General features: G+C 45.1%; 1 protein-coding gene across 1 annotated transcript in view; it reads right to left on the reverse strand.

Moving 5' to 3' along the window:
* Positions 1 to 26,899, reverse strand: part of LOC147114689 (parathyroid hormone/parathyroid hormone-related peptide receptor-like) — a 171,804-nt gene that overhangs the window by 89,784 nt on the left and 55,121 nt on the right. The window contains exon 2 of the mRNA XM_085992539.1: positions 7,620 to 7,725. Coding sequence (XP_085848665.1) covers positions 7,620 to 7,725 — 106 coding nt within the window. The remainder of the gene's footprint in view (positions 1 to 7,619; positions 7,726 to 26,899) is intronic.

Here is a 26,899-nt window from a genome sequence, read left to right on the forward strand (position 1 = left end):
GGGTACTAAGTATTCCTGGATATAAGGTGTTCAGGAAAGATAGGGAAGGAAAGAAGGGAGGTGGGGTGGCAGTATTGATTAAGGAGAATATTACAGTGCTGGAGAGAGAGGATGTCCTGGAGGGGTCAAGGACAGAACCTATTTGGTTAGAGTTAAGAAATAATAGAGGTGCCATTACACTACTAGGTGTATTCTATAGGCCACCAACTAGTGGGAAAGATATAGAGGAACAAATTTGCAGGGAAATTACAGAGAGGTGCAAGAACTATAGAGTCATAATAATGGGGGACTTCAATTATCCTAATATAGATTGAGATAGTAATAGTGTAAAGGGAAGAGAGGAGGAAGAACTTCTGAAGTGTGTTCAGGAGAACTTTCTTGATCAGTACGTTTCCGGCCCAACGAGGAAGGAAGCATTGCTGGATCTGGTTCTAGGGAATGAGGTGGGTTGAGTGGAGCAAGTGTCAGTCGTGGAACATTTAGGGAACAGTGATCATAGTATCATAAGGTTTAGATTAGCTATGGAAAAGGACAGGGAGCAATCTGGAGTAAAAATACTTAATTGGAGGAAGGCAAATTTGGCACCGAACCACGTAAGGAAGAAATTAGGGCAGATGGTCAAAGAGGTAAATTTTAAGGAGCGTCTTAAAGGAGGAAAGAGTGGTAGAGAGGCGAAGAGGTTTAGGGAGGGACTTCCAAAGCTTAGGGACTCGGCAGCTGAAGGCACGGCCACCAATGGTTGAGCGATTATAATCAGGGATGCTCAAGAGGGCAGAATTAGAGGAGCGCAGATATCTCGGTGGGGGGAAGGGGTTGTGGGGCTGGAGGAGATTACAGAGATAGGGAGGGGCAAGGCCATGGAGGGATTTGAAAACAAGGATGAGAATTTTTAAATCGAGGCGTTGCTTAACCGGGAGCCAATGTAGGTCAGCAAGTACAGGGGTGATGGGTGAACAGGACTTGGTGCGAGTTAGGACTCGGGCAGCCGAGTTTTGGATGACTTCAAGTTTACATAGGATAGAACGTGGAAGGTCAGCCAGGGATGCGTTGGAATAGTTAAGTCTAGAGGTAACAAAGGCATGGATGAGGGTTTCAGCAGCAGATGAGCTGAGGCAGGGGTGGAGACGGGCGATGTTATGGAGGTGAAAATAGGCGGTCTTAGTTATGCCGCGGATATGTGATCAGAAGCTCATTTCAGGGTCAAATATAACACCGAGGTTGCAAACAGTCTGGTTCAGCCTCAGACTTAGGGAGAGGATGGGTTCGATGGCTAGGGAACGAAGTTTGTGGCGGGCACCGAAGATAATGGCTTCGGTCTTCACAATATTTAATGGGAGAAAATTTCTGCTCATCCAGGGCTAGATGTCGGACAAGCAGTCAGACAATTTAGACACCGTGGAGGGGTCGAGAGAAGAGTTAGTGAGGTAGAGCTGGACGTCATCAGCATACATGTGGAAACTGATGCTGTGTTTTTGGATGATGTCGCCAAGGGGCAACATGTAGATGAGAAATAGGAGGGGGCCAAGGATAGATCCTTGGGAGACACCAGAGGTAATGATGCGGGAGCGGGAAGAGAAGCCGTTGCAGGTGATTCTCTGGCTACAATTAGATAGATAAGAATGGAACCAGGCGAGTGCAGTCCCACCCAGCTGGACAACGGTGGAGGAGAATGGAGTGGTCAAGCATGTCAAAGGCTGTAGACAGGTCAAGAAGGTGAGGAGGGATAGTTTACCTTTGTCACAGTCACAAAGGATGTAATTTGTGACTTTGATGAGAACCTTTTCGGTACTGTGGTAGGGGCGGAAACCTGATTGGAAGGATTCAAACATGGAGTTCTGGGAAAGAGGGGCACAGATTTGGGAGGCAACAACACGTTCATGGACTAAGGAGAGGAAAGGGAGTCATAGAGTCATAGAATCATAGAGTCATAAGGCACAGAAGGAGGCCAGTCAGTCCCATTCCCCTGCTCTATCCCCGCAGCCCTGCAAGTTTATTTCCCACAAATGCCTATCCAGTTTCCCCTTGAAAACATTGAGGCCTAGAAATTCAGTTTGGGCCCGCCAGCTCGCTTGCGCCCAGAAGTTACCGCTGCGCGCGGAGCCACTTGCGCCCGCCAGAAATTCAGTTTGAGCGCCCCAAGTCGAAGCCGGCCGCTATTCAAGGGTGTGGCCGCCCCCGCTTGGGGCGCTGAAACTGAATTTCGGCGCGCTAGGTGCCGCAGCGCCACCCGCTGCGGAGCGGCAGGCTGCGGTACTGCAGGCCTTCCTCCCTCTCTTAAGGGGGAGGTGCCTGCAACAGCGAGATCGCCGCTCGCTAGTGCCGGCAAATGAGCCCGGCACCACGGAGAAGTGCCGGGCTCCCGGAAAACAGCCGGCAATGCCGCGGGGGGGGGGTGGAGGAGGCCGGGGAAGGAGGTGCGGGCAGGCGGCTGCTGAAAAAGCGGCCGGCCGCACCTCCGCCTTAACTCGCCCCACTAAGGCTGCAGGACGGCCCCATTTTCAGATCGCTGTTTGCGGCCGCTGCGGAAGAGGCGGCCGCAACTAAATATGGCGGTCGGGCCGGTAGCGGGGCGGTAGCGGGGCACTGCGCACACCGATGACGTCATCGGTGGCGGCGCAGCGCTACTGGCTAACGCCGCCATTATTGCAGCGCTGAATATCGGCGCAATCTCAGCAAGTGGCGCAAAAGCCCTCTTTGGGCGAAAACTGGGCGCAAAGCCTACTGAATTTCTAGCCCTGAGTGTCTCTGTTTCCATAGTTCCGTCGACATCGAGTTCCAGGTCCTCACCACTCAATGCATAAAAAAAGTTTTCCTCACATCCCCCCTGTATCTCTTGCCCAAAACCTTAAATCTGTGTCCCCTAGTCCTTGTACCATCAACTAGTGGGAACAGCTTATCCCCGTCTAGCCTATTCAAACCCAACATAATCTTGTACACCTCTATCAAATCACCCCTCAACCTCCTTTGCTCCAATGAAAAGAAATCCAGCTTCTCCAACCTGTCCTTGTAGCTAAGAACCCCCAGCCCCAGAACCATTCTGGTAAATCTCCTCTGCACCCTCTCAAGGGCCTTCACATCCTTCCTAAAGTGTGGTGACCAGAACTAGACACAATACTCCAGTTGTGGCCTAACCAGCACTTTATAAAGGTTCAGCATAACTTCTCTACTTTTGTACTCAATACCTCTATTTATGAAGCCCATGATCCCATATGCTTTGCTAACCACTCTCTCAATATGTCCTGCCACCTTCAGGGACCTATGCACATTAACTCCTAAGTCCCTCTGTCCCTGCACACTCTTTAAAACTGTGCCATTAAGTGTATATGGGCTCTCCCTGTTCCTTCTGCCAAAATGCATCACCTCACACTTCTCTGTATTAAATTCCATCTGCCACTTGTCTGCCCATTCTGCTAGCCTTTCTATGTCCTGCTGCAGTCGATTGGTATCATCCTCACTGTTTGCCACACCCCCAAGTTTGGTGTCATCAGAAAATTTAGAAATTCTACTCTGTATTCCAATATCCAGGTCATTTATATATTAAAAAAAGCAGTGGCCCCAGCATTGACCCTTGGGGAACACCACTGTCTACCATCCTCCAGTCTGAAAAACAGCCATTTACCACAACTTGCTGTTTTCTATCCTTATGCCAATTCCTTGTCCAAGCTGCCACTGACCCACCTATTCCATGAGCCTCAATTTTGTTAACCAGCCTTCTATGTGGTACTTTGTCAAACGCCTTCCTAAAATCCATGTAGACAACATCCATTGCATTCCCTTCATCAATCCTCTCTGTTACTTCATCAAAAAATTCAATTAGATTAGTCAAACACGATCTGTCTTTTCCAAATCCATGTTGGCTCTCCTTAATTAGCTTAAACCTCTCCAAGTGCCCATTAATTTTTTCCTTGATTATTGTTTCTAAAACTTTACCCACCACTGATGTTAAACTGACCGGCCTGTAGTTACTAGGATTGTTCTTACACCCTTTCTTGAACAATGGTGTCACATTTGCCACTTTCCAAACCTCAGGCACCAGTTTGGAGATTGGGCGGTAGTTTGCAAGGACAGAGGGGTCAAGGGTTGTTTTTTTGAGGAGAGGGGTGATGACGGCAGATTTGAAGGAGAGGGGAATAGTACCTGAAGAGAGAGGACAGTTAACAAAATCAGCTAACATGGGAGCCAGAAAAGGGAATTGAGTGGTCAGCGTTTTAGTGGGAATAGGGTCGAGGGAGCAGGAAGTGGGTCTTATGGACAAGATGAGCGCGGAGAGGTCATGAGGGGAGATCGGAGAGAAACTGGAGAAAGATGCGTGTATATTTTATAATAATACACCGTGTATTACTTGTATATATAACACACCGTGCATTACTGGGTATAACACTCCTGTATATATTATATAACACACTGAGTGTTACTCAGTATAACACTCCTGTACATATACTATATTAAGAGTTGAAAAATGAACAGTTGATGAATGAGTGAGGCACAAGAGTTCAGCAGATGATTTTGCAACTTTACCCCAGCATGAGACAGTGCACTGAGGAGAGACGGGGCAAAAAATCAGCAGCAAAGAAAATCAAAGAAGATACGGATATTACAGGAACCAAGCCCCAGCCCCAGTCTCACCAGCAGCGTGAGGTCGCTGCCCATTTAAAATTTCCTGCAAATGTTATTCTCCGGATTCTCCCAACTTGAAGAAAAACAATCTTGAATTACAAAGATTTTGGTAAACAAGAAAGTTATTTTTGGCTGCCTTGCTTCAGAGGCCCACGTCTCTGCGATCCCACTCTGTCAGTCGGACCCTGCCCGCGCGTGTGTGTGGATTTTTCTTTTCTTTTTGCAAAGCAGTGCTGTGTTAAAATAGTGACACACTGTCACCCAGAGAAGGATATTGTGGTATTTGGGAATGAAATATTCTTAAAGGCTAATTTTAGGTGTTTGGATGAGAGCAGGCAGTGGTGGCCTGGTATACAGAGCATGCTTTTGTGTAGCAGGGAAACTTGAAACAAGGCCGGGTATGTTTGCAGTAAAATTCAGTACACAACCCCTGACCACACTGCTAAAAACAGCCATCCCACAATTCCCTTGGGCAGTTGCCCATAGGTTCCAGCTATCACAGACAAGCATTTTTTTTTTATCTATGAAGTATGTAGCAGTTCTAAAAGATTTATTGCCCTAAGATTGGTGAACATTATGTGCCATTTCAGGTGGGAGATGGTAGTTCTGGGGATTAGAATGGTTCTCTCTGTCTCTCTTTCTGACCCTCTATCTCACACCCCACTGGACTAGCAGTTGATTGGTCCAGGTGTACTGATCCAATGTGAATATTCCCTCACGTTCACAAAGCGTCAATGTTTCACATCAGTTTGTGTATGTAATTTGGAGACACTCCCTTAACAAACAATCTCTGATAATGATGCAATTAGGTAACTGGTTCAATCCAGACTGCGCTAGCCAAGAGTCTGCAAGATAAAGCTTGTAAGCAGAGCTGCTGAATCCTGCCACAGCTAAAGTTATTCTAAATAATTTAAAAAAATTGATCCTCTTTCAATCAATGTTGGATTATAATGAATCCCAAAACCAAGTTTAAATCAGAACTTTGCACCTGGCAAAGTCCAGTTACCTATACTGGCTGACTTGCTATTGCTGATCAAAACTAATTTGCAGAATAAATGGGCCCAATTTTAACCAGGTGGATCAGCGAGGAAATTTATGGTAATGGGTTCAGCCATTAAGATCACTAAAAAAACAGACGATCTGATCCTGTATCTCATTGCTGTTTGTGGGACTCTGCCCTATGCAAACTGGCTGCCGCGTTTTCTACATTATAACAGAGACTGTATTTCAGAAAGTACTTTAATGGCTGTAAAGCGCTTGGGGACGTTCTGAAGTCATGAAAGGCTATATAAATGCCAGTATTTTTCTATCTTTATATATGTATATAAAAAATATATATAATTGGTATATATATTATATATATATCAAGGACTGCATGCAGCACAATGAATATTTTGTTAGTCCTATATATGTAAATGCTTTTTTCTTAACCTCCATTTCAACCGATAATTTGCCTTTATTTAAAAATTGTTTTAAAGCAAATGTCACATCATTTTTAGACTCAATTCCCACTGCTTGGTGCCCATCAGAGGTAGTATATTCTGCCAAATAAGCCTTTTTTTACACTTGATGCCATGACTCAGGTTGGCAGGCAGTAGGGTGAGGGCATCCTGCCAATTAGGCAGCCACGGTTTTCCCACCTGCCCATCCCCCTCCTTCCCACCCTCCTTCAGCACAAGCTCTGAGATGGCTTGTTAAAGCTGGCAAAAAGGAAAGATCACTCAGTGCCTCTTATAAAAATAAATAATAATAAACTATGGAATGTTTCACAGCAAAGCTCTACACATCACTGAGAGGTTGAGCTCCTTCAGCAAGCAAACAACTTGGAGCCGATTTTATTATTTAATGACTTCAGTTCAATAGGCTGCCCTTGTCTCACTGTCTCAGCTCAGTCTCTTCTTCCACATTCCTCCGATGACGCCAAAGGTGTTCGCTCTCAAACCAAATCGATTCCTCCAAATTCACCCTGGCCCTCCAACTCATCATTCTTCAAGTTTGATTCTGGATGTTGAGTTACACCGGATAGATGGAAAAAACCCAGCCAAGTTGGCAACTGGGCAGGTGCACTTCCAGTGGGTGTCGGCAACACCCTGGCTATTGCTCGAGCAGCAACTGAGCAGTGCAAAGGTCAAATTATAGCATCCCAGCACCTACATGGTCGCACAGTTTCACAGTTCCTGTCACTATTTGCAAATGTTTCACAGTTCCTGTCACATTTTGCACCTGTTTTGCAGTTCCTGTCACCATTTGCACGTGTTTCACAGTTCCTGTCACTACTCGCACACATTTCACAGTTCCATCACCGTGCACACATGTTTCACAGTTCCTGTCACCGTGCACACATTTCATATTGTATTATGGCCGGATCCTTAGTTTCACCATTTAAAATCCACCCACATTCTTTAACACATCCATTTATGTTTGCCACGGTCCCTTTGATCAGCGACACTGCTTTTCAACACACCGTAGCATTAACTTTTTTACTGTTAACTTTAAAAGGCACTCAATCCTCCCCTGTCACTGTGATCATTGCTACTTTACATAGTTACAGAATATGTCCTAACTCACACCAAGTCCCGTTCATCCATCACCCCTGTACTCACTGACCTCCATTGGTTCCCTTTCCCTGAATGCTTCCATTTTAAAATTCTTGTGTTTTTAAAATCCTTGTGTTCAAAACCCTCCATGGCCTCACTGCTCCCTATCTTTGTAACCTCCTCCGGCCCTATAACTCTGCGTTCCTCTAATTCTGCCCTTGTGCATTCCTTGCTCCACTGTTGGCAGTCGTACCCTCAGCCGTACAGGCCCTAAGCCTCTCCGCCTCCCCACCTCTCTCTCCTCCTTTAGGAAGCTCCTTAAAACCTACTTCTTTGACCAAGCCCCTCCTAATGTCTCCTTCTTTGGTGTTCTACGTTCCTGTGAAGTGCCTTAGAACATTTTACTATGTTAAAGGCGCTATATAAATATAAGTTGGAGTTGACAAAATTAAAGGAGGGGCTCACCAGCAGCCTTACCCATCCTGGACTTCAGCCTCTGCTCGCACTTCCATTTAGCGTGAAGCAGCAGGTAAATCTGTTCATCTCTGGTAATGACATCATCTGCATCAACCTGAATAGGGCAAAAAGAAAATGCACAAAATTAGTCGGGAAGAATGGGGCAGAGAAGGAGAGACTTCTGGTTCGGATTCAGAGACCAGGGTCATCAATTTAAAATTGTCACTAAGAAAGTTGGAAACATTTCTTTACTCAGAGAGTTGTTGGAGCATGGAATGCTTTGTGCTGGAGAGCACTGCATCTTTTATGGGGAAATTGGATAAATATTTGAAGCAGAGAAGGATACAGGGCTATGGGGAGAGCGGCGCAGTGGGATGGCTCCAGCAAGGAGCCAGTACAGACATGATGGGCTGAATAGACTCCTTCTGTGTTGTAAACCTCTATAGAATGTCACCGAGCCAGTATAAAAAGACACAGACAGGGCAATAATATTTTCTTCCTAATTTTCTCTCCTCTCCTGAAGACGGTGGGGGTGGGGCTAGAGGTTGAGGGTCGGGGGCCGAGGGCCGGAGGTGGGGGTTCGGGGCCAGATCCACAGGTGCTGCATTTCCTCCTATATCTCACCAATATGCCCATTCTAGATGTATGAGAGTTGACAGGCAAATAAACCATGGGGAGCATTACATCCGAGCCCATTCCTGTCCTCACCTGACATCTTTATGCACACATTTGTCCAGCAGGGGTCACTGGACAGCAACCGATTCCCCTTTCTATTCTGAGAGTTTCTATAGTGCTTTATCATGTCCTCAGGAGATCAAAGATTGCTTCACAACTAATCTCTGAAGTGTTGTTGTATAGGTAAACACATGCAGCAAGATTCCACATGTAACAAATGAGACCAGTTAATCTATTTTTCGGTGGTTTTGGTTGAGGAAGGAACGTTGCCCAGGACGCCGGGAGAATTTTCTGCTCTTCCCTCCAATAGTGCCATGGGATCTTTAACATCCACGTGATGTCAGCCGTGGCTCAGTGGTACCTCTCTCGCCTCTGAGTCAAAAGGTCATGGCTTCAAGCCCCCGCTCTAGAAACTTGAGCACATAATCTTGGCTGACACTCTCGTGAAGCACTGAGGGAGTGCGGCATTGTGAGATGCCATCTTTCAGATGAGACGTTAAACCAAGGCCCTATCTGCTCTCTCAGCTGGATTTAAGAGCACTGGAATGAAGAGAAGAATCATCGATCAGATGAAAAGCTTTATCTTGTATCCTATCCAAGAGTAATATAAAACAGTCAAAGTTCTGGTCCCCTCACATGATGGGTAATATAAAACTCCTGGAAAAGGTTCATAGCAGGGCCGAGTTTAAAATTCTTAGTTATCACGATATACTCAAGAAGCTGGGTCTTTTTCATTCTAGAACAGCATGGACTTCAGGGAGACATGATTGAAGTATTTAAAATGATGAAGGGACTAGACTGTGTACATGTGAACAGACTATTTGAATCAGTTAAGTTATAGAAAATGAAGGTGTAATGTATACAACATTGAAGGGACTACTTTGTTTTGCGGATGTACATCCTTAGTTGTGAGCGTATATAACAGACGCGTATCGATTTGTATAGTCAGTGCCGAAGTTCCAGTTAACCAGTAAAGATCACTTGAAGTTACTCTCAGTCTCTGCTGCTTTATTATTTTATGTAGTTGTGTATAGCAGTACAAACACAACAAATTGGCGATGAGAATTATGAACCTACGTCTCCCTATTCTGGCATCGCATCCAGAGGACACCGAAATTTGGAAGAAAGGAGCGAGAAGGTAGAGAAGACGGAGCATGCTTGCTAAGCTAGGCAGGGGATACGTAAGTCAAGTGAAAAGTGCACAGGACTTGCATGACGCTAGCTAACTAGTAAAGAAAGAAAAATGGGTTTGGAAAAAAAAAATGGCGATGATTGGCACGATTGCAGCATTTGATAGCAGCATTGAAGACTGGGCAACTTACATTGAAAGAGTAGAGTTGTACTGTGAGGCTAACGGAGTGGAGGTAGAAAAGAAAGCTACTGTTTTGCTGAGTGTTATGGGCGTAAAGACATATGGGCTACTACGTAGTTTATTAACCCCTGAAAAGCCAGCAAACAAAACATTCAAACAAATAGTGGACACACTCCAAGACCATTTAAGCCCCAAACCACTGCTCATAGCTGAAAGATTTAAATTCCATAAATGGAACCAGAGCAAAAATGAAAGCATTTCTGAATATTTGGCAAAGTTGCGCAAATTATCAGAACATTGCCAATTTGGAGTGGGCTTATCAGATGCATTGAGGGACATCTTATGTTCATTAATAAATAGACATTCTCATTATGAACACAGCTAGCTTTTGCTAGACACTTTTATTGAGCACATGTGGACTAGTTACTGTATCTGTAGAGGCTTCCATCTTGACTGCTGCCTTGTGGGTAGCCTAGTGCCTCATGGGTAATGTAGTCTTAATATATATACAGCTGGGTAGTGTAGTCTTATATACAGCTCTACACAGCTCTACGGCTCCACCTAGTGTCCACTATAGAATGACATGTTATTGATCGTTACATCCCCCTTTCTTTGAGGTTTAACAAAATCAATATCAATCAACTTTCAAGAAAACAATAAAGATAATATCAGTAACACTTTTGTTAGTGCTCTATAAACATAAACATTTTCAAAACAGTCAACACATTTTCAAAGCTTTACATTGTACTCAAAGATTAAGTCTATCAGGCTCTTTTACTTCACGTGTGGATCTTCTCAACACGGGTAAGTCTGATGTGTCTTCATCAGAGTGTTCTGGCAGTGAATGACAAGATGCAGTTGCGGCATTGTCATCAATCTGCTCTTGTATAGATCGAGGTCTCCTTGCGATCTTTGCTTGGAGAGGGTTTCAGTGTTTCCTTCACTCTTCATGCCATAACTCTCAATGTAGTCAATGCACTCTCGAAAAACTGCTGGCAGCTGGATCCCATCATACAGCATAGTCCTCTCAGCAGCCTCGGCTAATGGAACACCAAAGATTGGCCTGAGGGAAGAAGGAGTATCCACCGGAACTGCTTCCTGCTCTGGTGCAGGCTTCTTCTTTTTCTTTTTCTCTTTCCACTGCTTAACAACATCTGCTGCGGTTATATCTTTGGACTTTTTCTCCTTGTGTTTTTCCTCTTTGTGCTTTTCTTCCTTTGGCTTCTCTTTGACCTTAAAGTCTTTTTCTTTCTTCTTGGAGAAACTAGGCTTTTTGAAGACATGGATACCCTTTGGCCTTTTCATCCTTGATGAGCTCTCTGCTTCATCACCTGAGTCATCTGGTCTGCTTATGGCACAGTTTATACAGTAGACTCTCTTGACCAGTTCTAAGTCTTCACAAGCTTTGTCACCTAGTATCGAATCAAGTCTTTCAGCCACAACAGAAAACATGAGATGATGCACTTTGTCTTTGACTGTCACTTTAAGTCTGCATACACCTAAGCTATCTATTTTCTGTCCATTATAGTTCTTCAGTAGTACTGACTTTTTCTGTATTTTGGGCTTTTCTTTCATATTGTTAATGTCACTCATACTAATTAAGTTTGCTTTTGCCCCAGTGTCTAGTTTCAAGGTAACTAATGCTCCATTTACCTGCAGTGGGATCATCCATTTGTCCACTTTTACTGCATTGACTTTATGTTCAGCATTGTCCATTTCTGAGGGCTGCATATTTTCTGTATCTTTTTGGATATCGTCACATGACACCATTCCGACAAAAAATGTCTCACTTAAATCAGTGTCCTCAGTTACATTAACTCGTTGCCCTTTCTTAGTTTGTACTTTTGAAAAGCATTGTTTGGCAAAGTGATTCTTTCCATTACACTTTGTGCACATTTTTCCAAACGCTGGGCATTGTCTTAACTGGGGTTTGTAACCACAGCGTTTACAATTAAAAATGTCATCCTCCGATTGCTTTTCATTTCTGTTCTGCCCACGTTTCTTCCCCTTGTAGGATACAGCACTGACAGCAGCATTTTCACTCATTACAATCGCATCATTATTGATTTCACTGAAAGTCTTCGCGTGCTTTTGAGCTAGCTCGCTGGCTTGGCATATTTTCACTGCATTTTACAAATTTAGTTCGGTTTCTCTCAACAGACGTTCCCTGACTTTTTTATCATGAATACCAAACACAATCTGGTCACGAATCATGGATGCTTTGAGCTCAGAGAAATTACATGTCTGTGCTTTCAGTTTCAGATCAGTTATAAAGCTATCAAAAGTCTCATTTTGTTGCTGTGTCCGAGAACAGAAGATGTATCTTTCATACGTCTCATTCTTTTTGGGAGAGCAATGTGCATCAAATTTTTTTAGCACATCTTCTAATTTTTCTCTGTTTTCCTCTGGATTAAATACAAATGTATTAAATACCTCTATCGCCTGTGGGCCTGCAACCGTAAGCAGCAACGCTATCTTCCTTGCGTCTGGCTTCGTACCGAATCCGATGGCTACAATGTAGAGTTTGAATTGTTGTTTAAAAATCCGCCAATTGTAGTCGACATTTCCCTCGAGATTCAAACGCTCTGGTGGCTTCAAATTCTCCATGTCGCTTTGCACAATTTTCAGCAGATCTTCACCACCCTGGTACCATGTTATGTTCATTAATAACTAAACATTCTTATTATGAACACAGCTAGCTTTTGCTAGACACTTTTATTGCGCATATGTGGACTAGGTACTGTATCTGTAGAGGCTTCCATCTTGACTGCTGCCTTGTGGGTAGCCTAGTGCCTCATGGGTAATGTAGTCTTAATATATATACAGCTGGGTAGTGTAGTCTTATATACAGCTCTACACAACTCTACGGCTCCACCTAGTGTCCACTATAGAATGACATGTTATTGATCGTTACAGGACAGATTTGTGTGTGGCATGCAGAGTGAAAGCACACAAAAGAAGCTCCTGTCTGAAAAAGACCTCACATTGGAGAAGGCTCTAAGTATTGCAATATCAATGGAAGCAGCAGCACGTGGCGCTTTAGAAATTCAACAAAAATCCCTGGAATATTCAACTAATAAAATGTCACTGAAACAAGAAAAGAAGTGCTATCGCTGTGGCAAAATGTCACATGACCACAATGACTGTTGGTTTAAAAACAAAGACTGCAGACAATGTGGCAGACGAGGGCACATTGAAAGAGTCTGCAAAGCAAATAAGAAGCCGAAAACTGATACAATACAGAGTAACAAAAAGGTACATCAAGTGACTGAAAACAAGAAACCTTTCAAAGATAGATACAAGAAGGTACACTACGTGACTGAAGACAGTTCAGATAAAGAAAAAAGTGACACAGACTCAGAGGAAGAGGATCTGGCTTGTCTAAAACTACACAGTGTGAAAGAGACAGGGATCACAGAATAATATGGGTTACTCCAGAAGTGGCAGGAGTTAGGCTGAAAATGGAGTTGGACACAGGCTCAGTTTTACAGTGATCTCTGTACATGACTACAAACGACTGTTTTCACACATACCGCTAAGGCCAACTAAAGTACTGTTAAAGACATACACAGGACAAAGGATGTGCCCCAAAGGTAAAATAAAAGTGACAGTGACATACAAAGAAAAAAAAACCGCAACTGAACCTCTATGTAGTGGAAATTGAAGGCAGATGATTGCACAGTGACCAGTTCCATTCACAACTCCTCAGATAGTGAAGCAGTCCGTGACCGCGTGCAGCAAGACCTGGACGACATTCAGGCTTGGGCTGATAAGTGACAAGTAACATTCGCACCACACAAGTGACATTTAACGGCATTACCATCACCAACTCCACCACCATCAATATCCTGGGGGTCAGCGTTGACCAGTAGCTTAACTGGACCAGCCACATAAATACTGCGGCTACTAGAGCAGGTCATAGGCTGAGCATTCAGCAGCAAGTGACTCAGCTCATGACTCCGCAAAGCCTTTCCACCATCTACAAGGCACAAGTCAGGAGTGTGATGGAATCCTTTCCTCTTGCCTGGATGAGTGCAGCTGCAACAACACTCAAGAAGCTCGACACCATCCAGGACAAAGCAGCCAACTTAATTTCCACCCCATCTGCCACCTTAAATATTCACTCCCTCCACCACTGGCGTACCGTGGCTACAGTGTGCACCATCTAGAAGATGCACTGCAGCAACTTACCAAGGCTTCTTCAGCAGCACCTCCTAAACCCGTGGCATCTTCCGCCAAGTCGAAACAGGGAGTCAGAATCTCTAAGAAGCAGGCCTCCAGACCTCAGTCCGACAAGAAGGACAAGGGCTGCAGGCACATGGGAACACTACCACCTGCAAGTTCCCCTCCAAGGCACACACCATGCTGACTTGGAAATATATCGCCATTCCTTCATTGTCGCTGGGTCAAAATCCTGGAACTCCCTCCCTAAAGCACTGTGGGAGTACCTTCACCACACGGATTGCAGCGGTTCAAGAAGGCGGCTCACCACCACCTTCTCAAGGGTAATTAGGGATGGACAATAAATGCTGGTCTTGCAAGTGACGCCCAGGTCACATGAACAAATGAAAAGAAAGAAGCCTGAAAGGATTCTTAGTTTCAGAATCCAAGATCTAGGATGAGACCCCAGTGTAATACTGAGGTACATAGAAACATACAAACAATGTCAGACAGGTAAAGACCCTGTGGTCCATCGAGCCTGTCCTACACAATTACGATATCTTGTGTATCACAATATATACACTCCACCCCACCCCACCCAAAACCATGTGATCTCCTGGGAGAGGCAAAAAAACAGATTTAAAAAACCAGGGCAATTTGGGGTAAAAAATCTGGGAAATTCCTCTTTAACCCATCTAGGTGATCAAAACTAGTCCAGATCATCATTCTGGCCCTGAATTCTCTGCAGTACCTACCTTCTGTAAGAGGTGATCAGCACTGTTGCCTCACAGCGCCAGGGACCCGGGTTCGAATCCGGCCTCGGGTGACTGTCTGTGTGGAGTTTGCACATTCTCCCCGTGTTTGCGTGGGTTTCCTCCGGGTGCTCTGGTTTCCTCCCACAGTCCAAAGATGTGCGGGTTAGGATGATTGGCTATGATAAATTGACCCTTATTGTTAGGGGGATTAAATACGTGGGGTTACAGGGATAGGGTGGGATATGTGTTGGTGTAAGAGTTACTGGGATCGGGTGGGATATGTGTCGGTGCAGGCTCGATGGGCCGAAATGGCCTCTATCTGCACTGTGGGGTTTCTGTAATTCTGTGATTCTGTGAAACAGGTCCAGCTCTCGCTTGAAGGAATTCAGCGAGTCAGCTTCCACCGCACTAGACGGCAGCCCATTCCAGAGGTCCACTATTCTCTGGGAAAAGAACCATCTCCTGACATCGAACCTAGATCTAGTCTTATACAACTTAAATTTTTGACCCCTGGTTGTCCCTAACCTATTTAATTGAAACAAACTGTCAACTGGAACACAATCTATTCCCTTCATCATCTTATAAACTTCAATCAAATCACCTCTAAGTCTACGCTTCTCTAAACTGTAGAGTCCCAACTCTTTTAGCCTATCTTGACAACTAAGATGCTTTAAACTGGGAATTAGTCTAGTGGCCCTCCTCGGCACCTTTCCAAAGCCTCAATATCACCCACCATGCGAGGAAACCAAAACTCTGTTAAATCCGTGATTCTGAGAGTATGATGTTTTCCAATAACTACACGGATGCTGTAACTTAACAATCAACAGGTGTTTACTGGAGTAGGGTAGTCTCAAGACTGGGGGTACAGAGGCATGCTCAAGGCTTATATACAGGTGTGGTCACTGCCGGTACTACAGTATACAGGAGCTGTAAAAGTAGTTCTCTCTTAAAGGTACATACACTACAATTCCTCCCCTTTTAGATTAGCAGTATCCATAATATTCAAATAACAATTAACACTTTAACATGCACATTAAACAACAATAGTCCATTTATAGATTCAGTCTTTGGGGCAGCTTCCTGATCCTTTCGGGATAGCGCCTTTCCTGAGGTTCTTGTTCTTGGTGCGGAGGCGATTCTGGCCTCTTTTCGTCGGTTAGTTCATCGATTTCCACTGCTACTGGTTCTGAGGTAGATGCTACCGGTATGTCGGGTTCATCCCCAGGTACGCGAGACATGGGGTTGACTCGTTCCTGTGACGCAAAGATCTGATCGACGTGGCATCTCACAATGTTCTCCCCGACATCCACTGTGTACATTAATGGCCCCTGCCTTGTGCATATCGTTCCGGGTTGCCATTTCTCTGTTCGGTAGTCACGGGCCAAGGCTGGTTGCCCTACATTGAAGCTCCTTGTCGGCTTCTCATTGATGTGCTGGAATTGTTTATCCTCAACATTTCTTCACACATTTGGTCTGAGCAAATCCAGACGAGATCTCAACCTTCGGTTAAAGAACATCATAGCCGGGGTCTGGTTGGTAACTGCATGTGTCGCATTTCTGTAGGCTAATAGGAAATTGTCCACCTGCTGTAGTGGAATTTCATCGTCGCACATGTCCTTTATCGCCTTTTTAAAGGTTTGTACGAACCTCTCAGCCAATCCATTTGTGGCTGCATGATACGGGGCGGATGTGTAATGCCTTACCCCATTCCTTCTCATAATTTTCTGAAACTCTTCGGACACAAACTGTGGTCCATTATCAGAGCAAATCTGCTCTGGCAAGCCGTTCCTGGCAAATATGGTCCGTAGGACTGCAATCGTTTTCTCTGTAGTGGTTGAGGACATTTTTATTACCTCAGGCCATTTCGAGTGAGCATCCACTGCTATTAAGAACATTGAGTCCATGAATGGACCAGTGAAATCAATATGCACCCGTTGCCATGGAGAGGAGGGCCACTCCCATGGGTGTAGAGGGGCATGTGGTGGTGCATTTTGGACCTTCTGGCATCCTGAGCAGCTCTTGGTTAGGTCCTCGATTTGTTGATCGATCCCCGGCCACCACACATAAACCCTAGCATGGCTTTTCATTTTCACCCCTCCCAGATGACCTTCATGAAGCTCATTTAGCACTCTCTCCCTTAACCTGGGTGGAATCACCACTCTGGATCCACACATCACTGTCCCCTGGCATACTGACAGCTGTTCTCTTCTGGATGAGAATGCTGGCAACAGTGAGTCGTCATGTGTTGGCCATCCCCTCACCGTCAAATCATATACCCGAGACAGCGTCGGATCATTGCGGGTCTCCTTCTCTATATCCGCGTTCGTTACTGGCAATCGTTCAATTATTGACGAATAAAATATCTCGATAGGGTCCACTGCTGGTGCTTCCTCCACAGTAGGCAGTGGCAGGCGTGATAGCCCATCAGCGTTTCCATGCTGTTTCGTGCCTTTATATTCTATTTCATATTGGTTCGCCCCTAGAAAAAGGGACCATCTTCGTAACCATTGTGCAGTCATCACCGGAACGCCCTTCTTTGGATTAATGATGGAGACAAGTGGTTGGTGGTCAGTCAGCAAGGTGAACTTCTGCCCATGCAGATAGCGGTTGAATTTTTTTACTCCCCATACTAGGCTGAGGGCCTCCCTGTCAATCTGGGCGTAGTTGCGCTCGGCTGAGGTTAGTGACCGAGACGCAAAGGCTACAGGCCTCTCCAACCCTTCTGGGAATTTGTGCGACAGCACCGCTCCAATACCATAGGGTGATGCATCACATGCCAAACGAATTGGTAGTGCTGGGTTGAAATGGGCCAACACCTCTTTTGATGTGATCAATTCTTTGCACTTCTGGAAAGCTCATTTACGTTCGTCATTCCACTTCCATGGTACCCCTGTTTGCAGTAGGGTGTTCAGTGGGTGTAATACTGTAGACAAATTTGGTAAGAACTTATGGTAGTAGTTCACCAGCCCGAGGAACGACCTCAGATGTGACACATTTTCCGGTGCTGGAGCCTTGACTACTGCCTCAATCTTTTCAGGGGACTTATGTAACCCCTCTTCATCGATAGCGTGCCCACAATACGAGATCTGCTTCTGGAAAAACTCGCACTTGTGGCGATTAGCTCGTAGCCCATATTCCTTTAATCTAGTGAGCACCTTCTCCAAGTTGGCGAGGTGATCACTGTCATTTTCGCCCGTGACCAGGATGTCATCCAAATAACACTGGGTCCCTGGAATCCCTTGTAGGACTTGATCCATCGCCCTTTGCCAAATAGCCAGAGCCGATGCTATCCCAAACACCAGCCGGTTGTATTGGTAGAGACCTTTATGAGTGTTGATCGTGAGGTATTGTTTCGAGGCTTCTTCTACCTCCATTTGCAAGTATGCCTGGGCTAGATCAATTTTGGTGAAGCGTTTACCTCCAGATAGCGAGGCGAAAATATCCTCAATTCGTGGAAGCGGATATTGTACCGTGTGAAGGACTGGGTTCACTGTCACCTTAAAATCTCCACAGATGCGGACCTTCTTTGGTTCCCCAGGCGTATTACTCAACGGCCTCTTCATTACAGGAACGATGGGTGTAGCCCACTCGCTCCTGTCTACTTTGGACAGTACTCCTGAACGTTCCAACCCTTCCAGCTCTGCTTCGACGGCTGGTCGGATTGCATAAGGCACTGGTCTGGCCTTAAGAAACTTTGGGCTTGCATTTTCCTCTATTTTAATCATTGCTGTTATGCCTTTTAGTCTTCCGAGTCCCTCCTGGAATACTTCTTTTGCGTCAGTTAGCAATTTTGACAGTCGTCCAGGTGTGACGTCGTCATCCTTTTTGGCCTCAACCTTCAGTGCCTGTATGGAATGCCAATCTAATTGTATCTTCTGGATCCATTCACGTCCTAGTAGTGGTGGTCCTCCATCTGGCAATACATATAGGTCCATTTTAGGTATTTCCTGGCCTTTGTATATCACTTTCACCCTTATTTTTCCTTTGGGGTAGACCTTTTGCCCCGTGTACGTCTTCAAGACAATCTCTGTAGCTTTCAAGGGTATATGTGAAAATAGCCGCTTGTAGTCCCTTTGGTTTATGACTGTTAGGGCTGATCCTGTGTCCAATTCCATTTTCACTTGGACTTCGTCTATCTTGAGTGTAACCCAGATAGTCTGGTGATCCTCCATTTTGGTTACCTTATGTAGTTTCAGACAACCCAGCTCCTTGCTTCTGGAGTCTGTATCACTTTTCTGTTCGTCTGAACTACTGTCCATCACCTTATGTACCTTTTTGTACTTCTCCTGTGGAGATTTCTTGCTGTTGGTTTTCTTCCCAGACCTGCAGACTCTTGCTATGTGTCCTGCTTTTCCACACTGTCTGCACACTTGGTCCTTGAACCAACAATCCTTCTGGTCGTGTGTTGTTCTGCCGCAGCGATAACACTTCCCTGTTCCATAGGACATTTCATTGGTGCCATATTCTTGCGGTCTCCGTTGTATCTCTGCAGCGCCCCTTGCGGCTGCTTCGTGTGATACTGCCATGCTGAAAGCCTTGTCCAGCGTAAGATCCTTTTCTGATAGAAGCCGTTTCTGGGTTCCTTCACTTTGAAGCCCACACACAAACTTGTCCCTTAACGTATCTGCTAGTCCCACTCCAAACTGGCAGTGTTTCGATAGCTTGCGCAGTTCCGTTAAGTACTCAGCATTACTTTCGTCTTTATGTTGGTTCCTTTTATGGAACTTAAATCTTTCTGCTATCAGCAGCGGTGTGGGGTTTAAGTTGTCCTGTAGGATTTCTACTATGCTTTTGAAATTCTTATTCACGGGCTTCTCTGGGGTTATTAGGTTTCGCAGTAAGCCATAAGTTTTTGCACCCATGGAATTTAACAAAACCAGTGCTTTCCTAGCATCTGGCACTTCATTCGCCCTGCAGTACACCTCAATACGTTCCACATATGTCGCCCAATCTTTGACTTCATTGTCGAACGTAGAGATACTGCCACTCTTCGATATCCCTGGGTGTGATTTAACTGTCAAAAATGGCGTCTCCTGCGCTCTCCCTTCTTCTCCGCTGGCACAAAAATGGCATCTCCCGCGCTTTCCTTTCTTCCCGCGCTCGCCCTTCTTCTCCGCTGTGGCTTCTAAAAATGGCGTCTCCCGTGCTCTTCCTTCTTCTCCGCGGCTCAATGGCATCTCCCGCGCTCTCCCTTCTTCTCCCCGCGGACACTGTTCAGCCCTTGAGCCCTGGCTGTGCTCTGCGCGTTTTTTTTTCTGTGCGCCTTTCCCATTTCCGCCGCTCGGTCCTGAACCCAGCTGTTGCTTTACCCTCTCTCTCTCCGTTTTGTTTTTCCTCGACGCCGCTCGGTTTTCAACCCCCGGCTGCGCCCTGTGCGCTTCACCCTCTCTCTTACCCCGTCGACGCTGCTCGACTTTTTCTCTGCCGTCGGTCGGCTCCAGCCGCCACTGTCCGGGAAGGGTCTGCGCTGTACCTGTTGTCAGTCTGTTGCTGATCGTCGTGGCTGGGGAACCAAGCCCGGCTCTCAACAGCCTCCCCTGCAATGTTCACTCTCTGCCGGACGACTGGGCGGTTGCCCGTGGTCGACGCCCGTGCTTCTGGCCTCGACTTCCTTCCACCGCCCTCCCGTAGCGAATCCTCGAAGGGAAATGCAGAGTTGCAGGTAGATTCGAATCGACACTCGTCGCCACTGTTAAATCCGTGATTCTGAGAGTATGATGTTTTCCAATAACTACACGGATGCTGTAACTTAACAATCAACAGGTGTTTACTGGAGTAGGGTCGTCTCAAGACTGGGGGTACAGAGGCATGCTCAAGGCTTATATACAGGTGTGGTCACTGCCGGTACTAGAGTATACAGGAGCTGTAAAAGTAGTTCTCTCTTAAAGGTACATACACTACAAACTGGACACAGTATTCTATGTGCATCCTACTGTAGGCAGCATTGTCAGGCATTCTGTTTTTTGGGTGACATGTTAAGCTAAGATCCTCTTCTGCCTGTCCTATGGGATATTAAAGATTCAATGGCACACCTTTCATTCATGTACATACATTTACCACCCTCATATCTCTAAGTACTTCACATACAATGAATTACTTTGAAATGCAGTGATTACTGTTATGGAGATAAGTAGAGCAGCCATTTTGCAGGATGCCACAAACAGCAAAGCCGTGTCATTCTGGATCTTTCAGTGCTGTTGGTTGAGAGAGGAATATTGACCAGGACACCAGGAGAACAATGATTCTTCTTTGATTACATGGGATCTTTAATGTCCGCCTCAGCAGGCAGATGGTTTAACATCTCATCTGAAGGATGGCACCTCCGACAGTGCAGCACTCCTGCAGTACTGCACTGAAGTGTCAGCCCAGATTACATGCTGAAATTCAGAAATGAAGCTTGAACCCATGACCTTCTGACTCAGAGGAAAGAGCCAAGCTGGCACATTGTCAACAATAACAGTTGTCTCTTTTAAAGTTTATTAAGCAAGCAGGATTTTTTTTCTCTGTGTTTTGTTTCCAAACAACAGCACAACTGACTGTCCGGTCAACTCCTGACTAATCAGTTGGAAACATTAATCAGAGCGTGCAGCCAAGGAATTCGTCACAGCTGCTGAGTTCCAAATCAAAAGAAAGAAAAAGAAAGACTTGCATTTATATAGTGCCTTTCACAACCTGAGGACATCGCAAAGCGCTTTACAGCCAATGAAGTAGTCTTGAAGTGTAATCACTGTTGTAATGGAAATGCGGCAGCCAATTTACGCACAGCAAGGTTCCACAAACAGCATTGAGATAATGACCAGATATTCTGTTTTAGTGATGGTGGTTAAGGGACAAACATAGCAAGCAAAACAAAAAATGCTTTCATAGAATTATACAGCACAGAAGGAGGCCATTCGGCTCATCATGTCTGTGTTGGCTCTTTGAAAGAGCGATCCAATTAGTCCTACTTGACTGCTCTTTATCCATCGTCCTGCAAGTTCTTCCTTTCTAAAAATGTAATTTTTAGTGAATATCTTTGGACAATCCTGGTAGCCATGTTGAAATTGTTGCCTTGTTTTAATGATGCAAGTCCCACATGAACAGAGGTATGGAGGAAGGTTCCTCATTAAACTTATTTAGATTTTATTGCAAATGGTGCTAGGAGGAAGATTGATGTTCAGGATCAGACTTGTTGCGTACCAATCTTCAGAAACCTCCTGAGCCCAGTTACCATCTTGAGAGGACTGGATGGTGCAGTGGGTTAACATATTGATCTTTCACCTCTACATTTGGATCCAGCTAAGGCTGGTGGCTGGATTGAGTTTGATCGTATGATGCAACAAGGTCATAGCCAATACCACCTTAGAGGGCAGACTGAGGGCCTCAGTTTAATGTCTCATCTGAAAGCTGGTATCTTCGACAGTGCAGCACTCCCTCAGTACTGCAGTGGCGTGCCAGCATAGATTATGTGCTCAACTCTCTAGAGTAGTGCTTGAACCCACAATCTTCTGACTCATAGGTGAGAGTGGTACCACTGAGCCAAGGCTGAAACCATGGGGATAATTTTAACCTAAATGTGGGGCAGGAAATCCATGAGATTGGGTGGAACGCTGGTTTTAGACCCCGCCCAGTGACTTCAATGGAGAATAAAATCAGGTGGGGTGTAAAACCAGCCCAATCCCATCAGATTTCTGACAGACAGGTTATGTTAAAATTGCCCCCCTTCAAGTCAGAGGAGGTACTGATTGAACTGTACAGGACTCTGGTCAGACCGAACCTTGAGTACTGAGTCCAGTTCTGGTCACCGAGACACAAGGGAGATTTCTCAAACATTGGAGGCAGTGCAGAGAGAAGCCACAGGCTGATCCCCAGTGTCAGGTGTCTGAACTATGAGGAAAGGCTGGAGAAATCTAGGCTTTTCAGCCTGGAAAGGAGGTATACAAGATAGTTAACAGAATGGAAACGGTGAATCTGGAATAATACTTTAAATTAATTTGTGAGAGTAGGACAGGTGGACACAGGTTCAAACTAGTAAAAATTATGACTGATATCGGACAATTCCTCTTCACATGAATGTAGGATCTTAATGGATGGATGATTGGTTTGAGCCAAATGGGCTTTCCTCATCTGGTTTGAGCCAAATGGGCCTTCCTCATCTGTAATCATGTTGTGATCCTGAGACCTTCTTCTGATGGTGAGACCCTCTCCTGATGGCGAGACCCTCTCCTGAGGGGGAAGCTCTTTCTTGATGGGGCGACTCCCTCTTTGATAGGGGTCCGATTATACAACTTTCCCCTCTCCTGTTAACAATTGCCATTTTAATAGAGTGCTCTGTAAAGTAGCTTTTTTAATTGAAGAGTCTCGGTGAAGGGTCGTAAGTCCACATGACAGGCAATTCCACAAGGCCCAAAACAGCAGACAGTGAGTGCCTTTAACTAACTTACAGGAGGAGGTTAGTGGAAGTTCATTCTTGTTACTTCAAAGGTACCAGCAGCTAGCTGAAGAGAGCAATTGTTATCGTGTGATTCTACACAGGGGATCTGTGAATCTTACAGGGAAAAGGGGGCCCTCATTTCAAAGTATTATCTTGGCTAGTATCACTAGATTTCATTTGGGAGATTGGGCAGGGTAGTAACGGGGCAAGGGGTGAAAATCAGGCCACAGCGTAATGAAATTAGGCACAGGGCATGTGAAAATAAAGCCTTTGTCCAAAAAATGATAGTAGGTTTGAAAAGACTTCTTTGTAAATCGCGCCTTATCATATTTCTCAGAATATTTCACAACACTTCCCATACAATCAATTACATTGAAGTAAAGTGGTTGCTGTTATTTAGGTAAACATGGCAGCCATTTTGCACACAACAAAATCCCATAAGATTTCTACCAGTATTCCCTTTAACCAACAAGCAAGAGGTGTACTAATGGTGAGACTCACTCTTTAAAATGAATCTCCCTCCCTTCTAAATTGCCTTGATCTTGACACACCAATGAGATGAATGACCAGTTAATTTGTTTTGGTGATGTTGGTTGAGGAATAAATATTGGCCAGGACACCAGGAGGTCTCCCTGCTCTCTTCAAATAGGGTTCTTTTACATCCACCTGAGAGGACAGATGGGGCCTCAGTTTGACGTCTCATCTGAAAAACAGCACCTCTAACAGCGCAGCGCTGAAATGTCAGCTACGATGATGTGTTCAAGTCATGGAGTGGGACTGGAACCCATGACCTCCTGAATCAGGACTACCAACTGAGCCAAGGCTAAGGCTTCCAACCATCCCTGCCTCTTCCACCCGAAATCTGGGCCAAGTAATCAGAAGAAAGAAATCGCAAAAACAGAAATTTGAACCTTCTGTGTTTTCAAATTTAGTATCAGATGTCAATTACAAGTGAACACTAAGATTCTCGAGCCTCATGCCTCCTCACTTAATCTAAGCGTTATGAACTGCTATTTCAATAAGTGCTTTTCGATGCATTTAAGCTCAGAATTAATATTAATGACAGCCAAAGAAGGAAGCTGGTTTCCATTAACGGGTGACTCATCCATGCCTATCTCAAATGCTGTTAACTTATCTGCAAGTCGGCTCTTGGGGGCTCTTCTGTCATCCACAGTATGTCACTTCTTTGCAAGTCTACTTTAGACAGATCTTTTGACACATCCCAGCCTCACATCACCTTCTGAAAAGTGGCACTGTCTCCTGTGCTGTAAATCTGTTGTTGCTCTGCCAACCAGGCACTCTTCCCTATCAGTTCCAAAGTTCAGGCTGATTAAACTGTTTTGCTTTAGTTTTTTTATCGGATCCTTCCGTCTTTCAGATGAGACGCCCCATCTGCCCTCTCAGGTGGGCTTAAAAGATCCTATGGCACTATTTCGAAGAAGAGTTGTCCACAGAATCCTAGCCAATATTTATCCCTCAATCAACATCACTAAAAAACAGATTATCTGGTCATTATCACATTGTTGTTTGTGGGAGCTTGCTGTGTGCAATTTGGCTGCCATGTTCCTACATTACAACAGTGACTACACTTCGAAAAAAGTACTTCATTGGCTGTAAAGCGCTTTGGGACGTTCGATGGTCGTGAAAGGCGCTATATTAATGTAAGTCTTTCTTTCTTTTTTTTTGCTGATTTTTGGGAAAATTGAGATGAGGGATTATCCTGGGGAATAATTGCTTACCAATTCAATCCACTCCTGGGACAGGTACAGCATGGGATAGATACAGCGTAAATCTCCCTTTACACTGTCCCATCAAATACTCCCAGGTCAGATACTGCACAGATTAGAAGCAGGGTAAAGCGCCCTTTACATCAATAATCATGGGGGATTTTAATCTGCATATAGACTGGAAAAATCAGATGGGCAAAGGTAGCCTTGATGAGGAGTTCATGGAATGTTTTTGGGAGAGGATCTTACAACAGCATGTTCTGGAGCCAACCAGAGAGCAGGCTATACTAGACCTGGTATTGTGCAATGAGATAGGATTAATTAATGACCTCATAGTGAAGGCGCCCCAAGGTAGCAGCGATCATAATATGATTGAATTTTACATCCAGTTTGAGAAAGAGAAGAGTGGGTCCAAGACCAGTATTTTAAACTTAAATAAGGGCAATTATGAGGACATGAAAGCAGAGCTAGCTAAAGTGAACTGGCAAATTAGGTTAAGGGATAGGTCAATAGAGTTGCAGTGGCAGACATTTAAGGGGATATTTCAAAATACATAGAATATATACATTCCAACAAGAAATAAAAATTCCAAGGGGAGTGTTACAAATCTCATCATTCAAGAAACTACTCGTGAAATAACGCTGGATGGCCAGCTGGTGGCGCTGCCCAAGGAGTATAAATACTCGGGCGTCGGCCCCAGCTTGCCAGGGACATTTTGTAAGACAAGGAACTAGTGAAGTACAACTAGACCTCCATATTCTGAAACAAGTTGATTAAAGCCTTGCTTTATGCTCAAACCAAGTGCATAGTGAGTTTTATTACGTCAATTTAATCAACTTGATATCAACTCCACGCTTTGGGTGATTCGGGAACAGCCAGCTACGACTTGAACCGTAGAAGGGAACTCAGACAAGTAATCGATCCATCATGGAGAAACTACTCAGACCCGCCCGTCTCGACCTGGACCCGAATTCACTTACAGCCGCTAAGGTATGGAAACACTGGTATCGTACCTTTAGCAACTTCCTTGAGGAGTGTGGTGAGAATGTTCCTAACAAGTTACGAATGCTTACTAATTATGTATCCCCTCATGTGTTTGATCATATCAAAGACTGTGTAGACTATGACGCCGCTATCCAAATACTACACGGATGTTGCCTGACCTGCTGAGTTTTTCCAGCATTTTCTGTTGTTACTACAGCAGCTATATGTCCATTCCCCAAATGAAATTTTTGCTCGGCATCTACTGGCCACAACTCGACAACAACCCGGGGAATCACTTGAAGAATTCCTTCAGAAACTTCACAGGCTCAGCAAGGATTGTAATCTTAAAGCTGTCACAGCTGAGCAGTACCAGGCGGAGTTAATTCGTGATTCCTTTATTAATGGGATTGCGTCTCCCTTGATACGTCAGCGTCTGTTGGAGAATAAAACCCTCAAGTTACAGGCTGCCTATGACCAGGCATGTTCTCTGGACTTAGCAAAGAGGAATGCAGACACCTATCTTTCACCACGTGCACGGGCTGCTGCTATCACTTTTAGTGACTCTTTTGATAGGCCTCGGGCGGAAGTCCTCACGGATGACGACTCCAACCTGGCTGATGACAACCCTACCCTAGAAACCTACACTGATGATGAACCCGCCCTAGCAGCATCGTGGCAATCTGGAAGGCAGTGTTTCTTCTGTGGAGGTGCATTCCATTATAGGAAATGTTGTCCTGCTCGTAACGCGACCTGCAATCATTGCAGCAAGAAAGGTCACTTTTCTAAGGTATGCCAGTCAAGAGCTGCTGTTAGTAAGAAAGGCCACTTTTCTAAGGTATACCGGTCGAGAGCTCCTGTTAGTTTTGCAGCTACTATCTATAAAACTGCTCCTCCCCCAAGAGCCACTACTAAGGTTACAGCTGCAATCTATAAAACTGCTCCTCCCCCAAGAACCACTACTAAGGTTACAGCTGTCAAGGGTAAAACTGCCCCTCCTCCCGTCACAGTTGTTTTTCCCCAAAGTCTGTCCCATGCAGCCACGAAGGTTTCGGTAAATGGACACATTTTGAGCGCACTAATCGACTCATGCAGCTCTGACAGCTTCATTAGTGAGCGGGCTGTCAGTAAGTTAAAACTGCGTATTTACCCCTCAGACAGGGAAATTGCAATGGCTCTGATGACACTGACCACCAATTCTTCCAGCTTTTGTCTTGTCGACCTTATTCTCAATGGCCACACTTATTTCTCTACCCGGCTCGGGG

This window comes from Somniosus microcephalus, chromosome 7 (genome assembly GCF_052327205.1).
Source record: "Somniosus microcephalus isolate GS21.2 chromosome 7, FLI_Smic_1.0, whole genome shotgun sequence".
Lineage (NCBI taxonomy): Eukaryota > Metazoa > Chordata > Chondrichthyes > Squaliformes > Somniosidae > Somniosus > Somniosus microcephalus.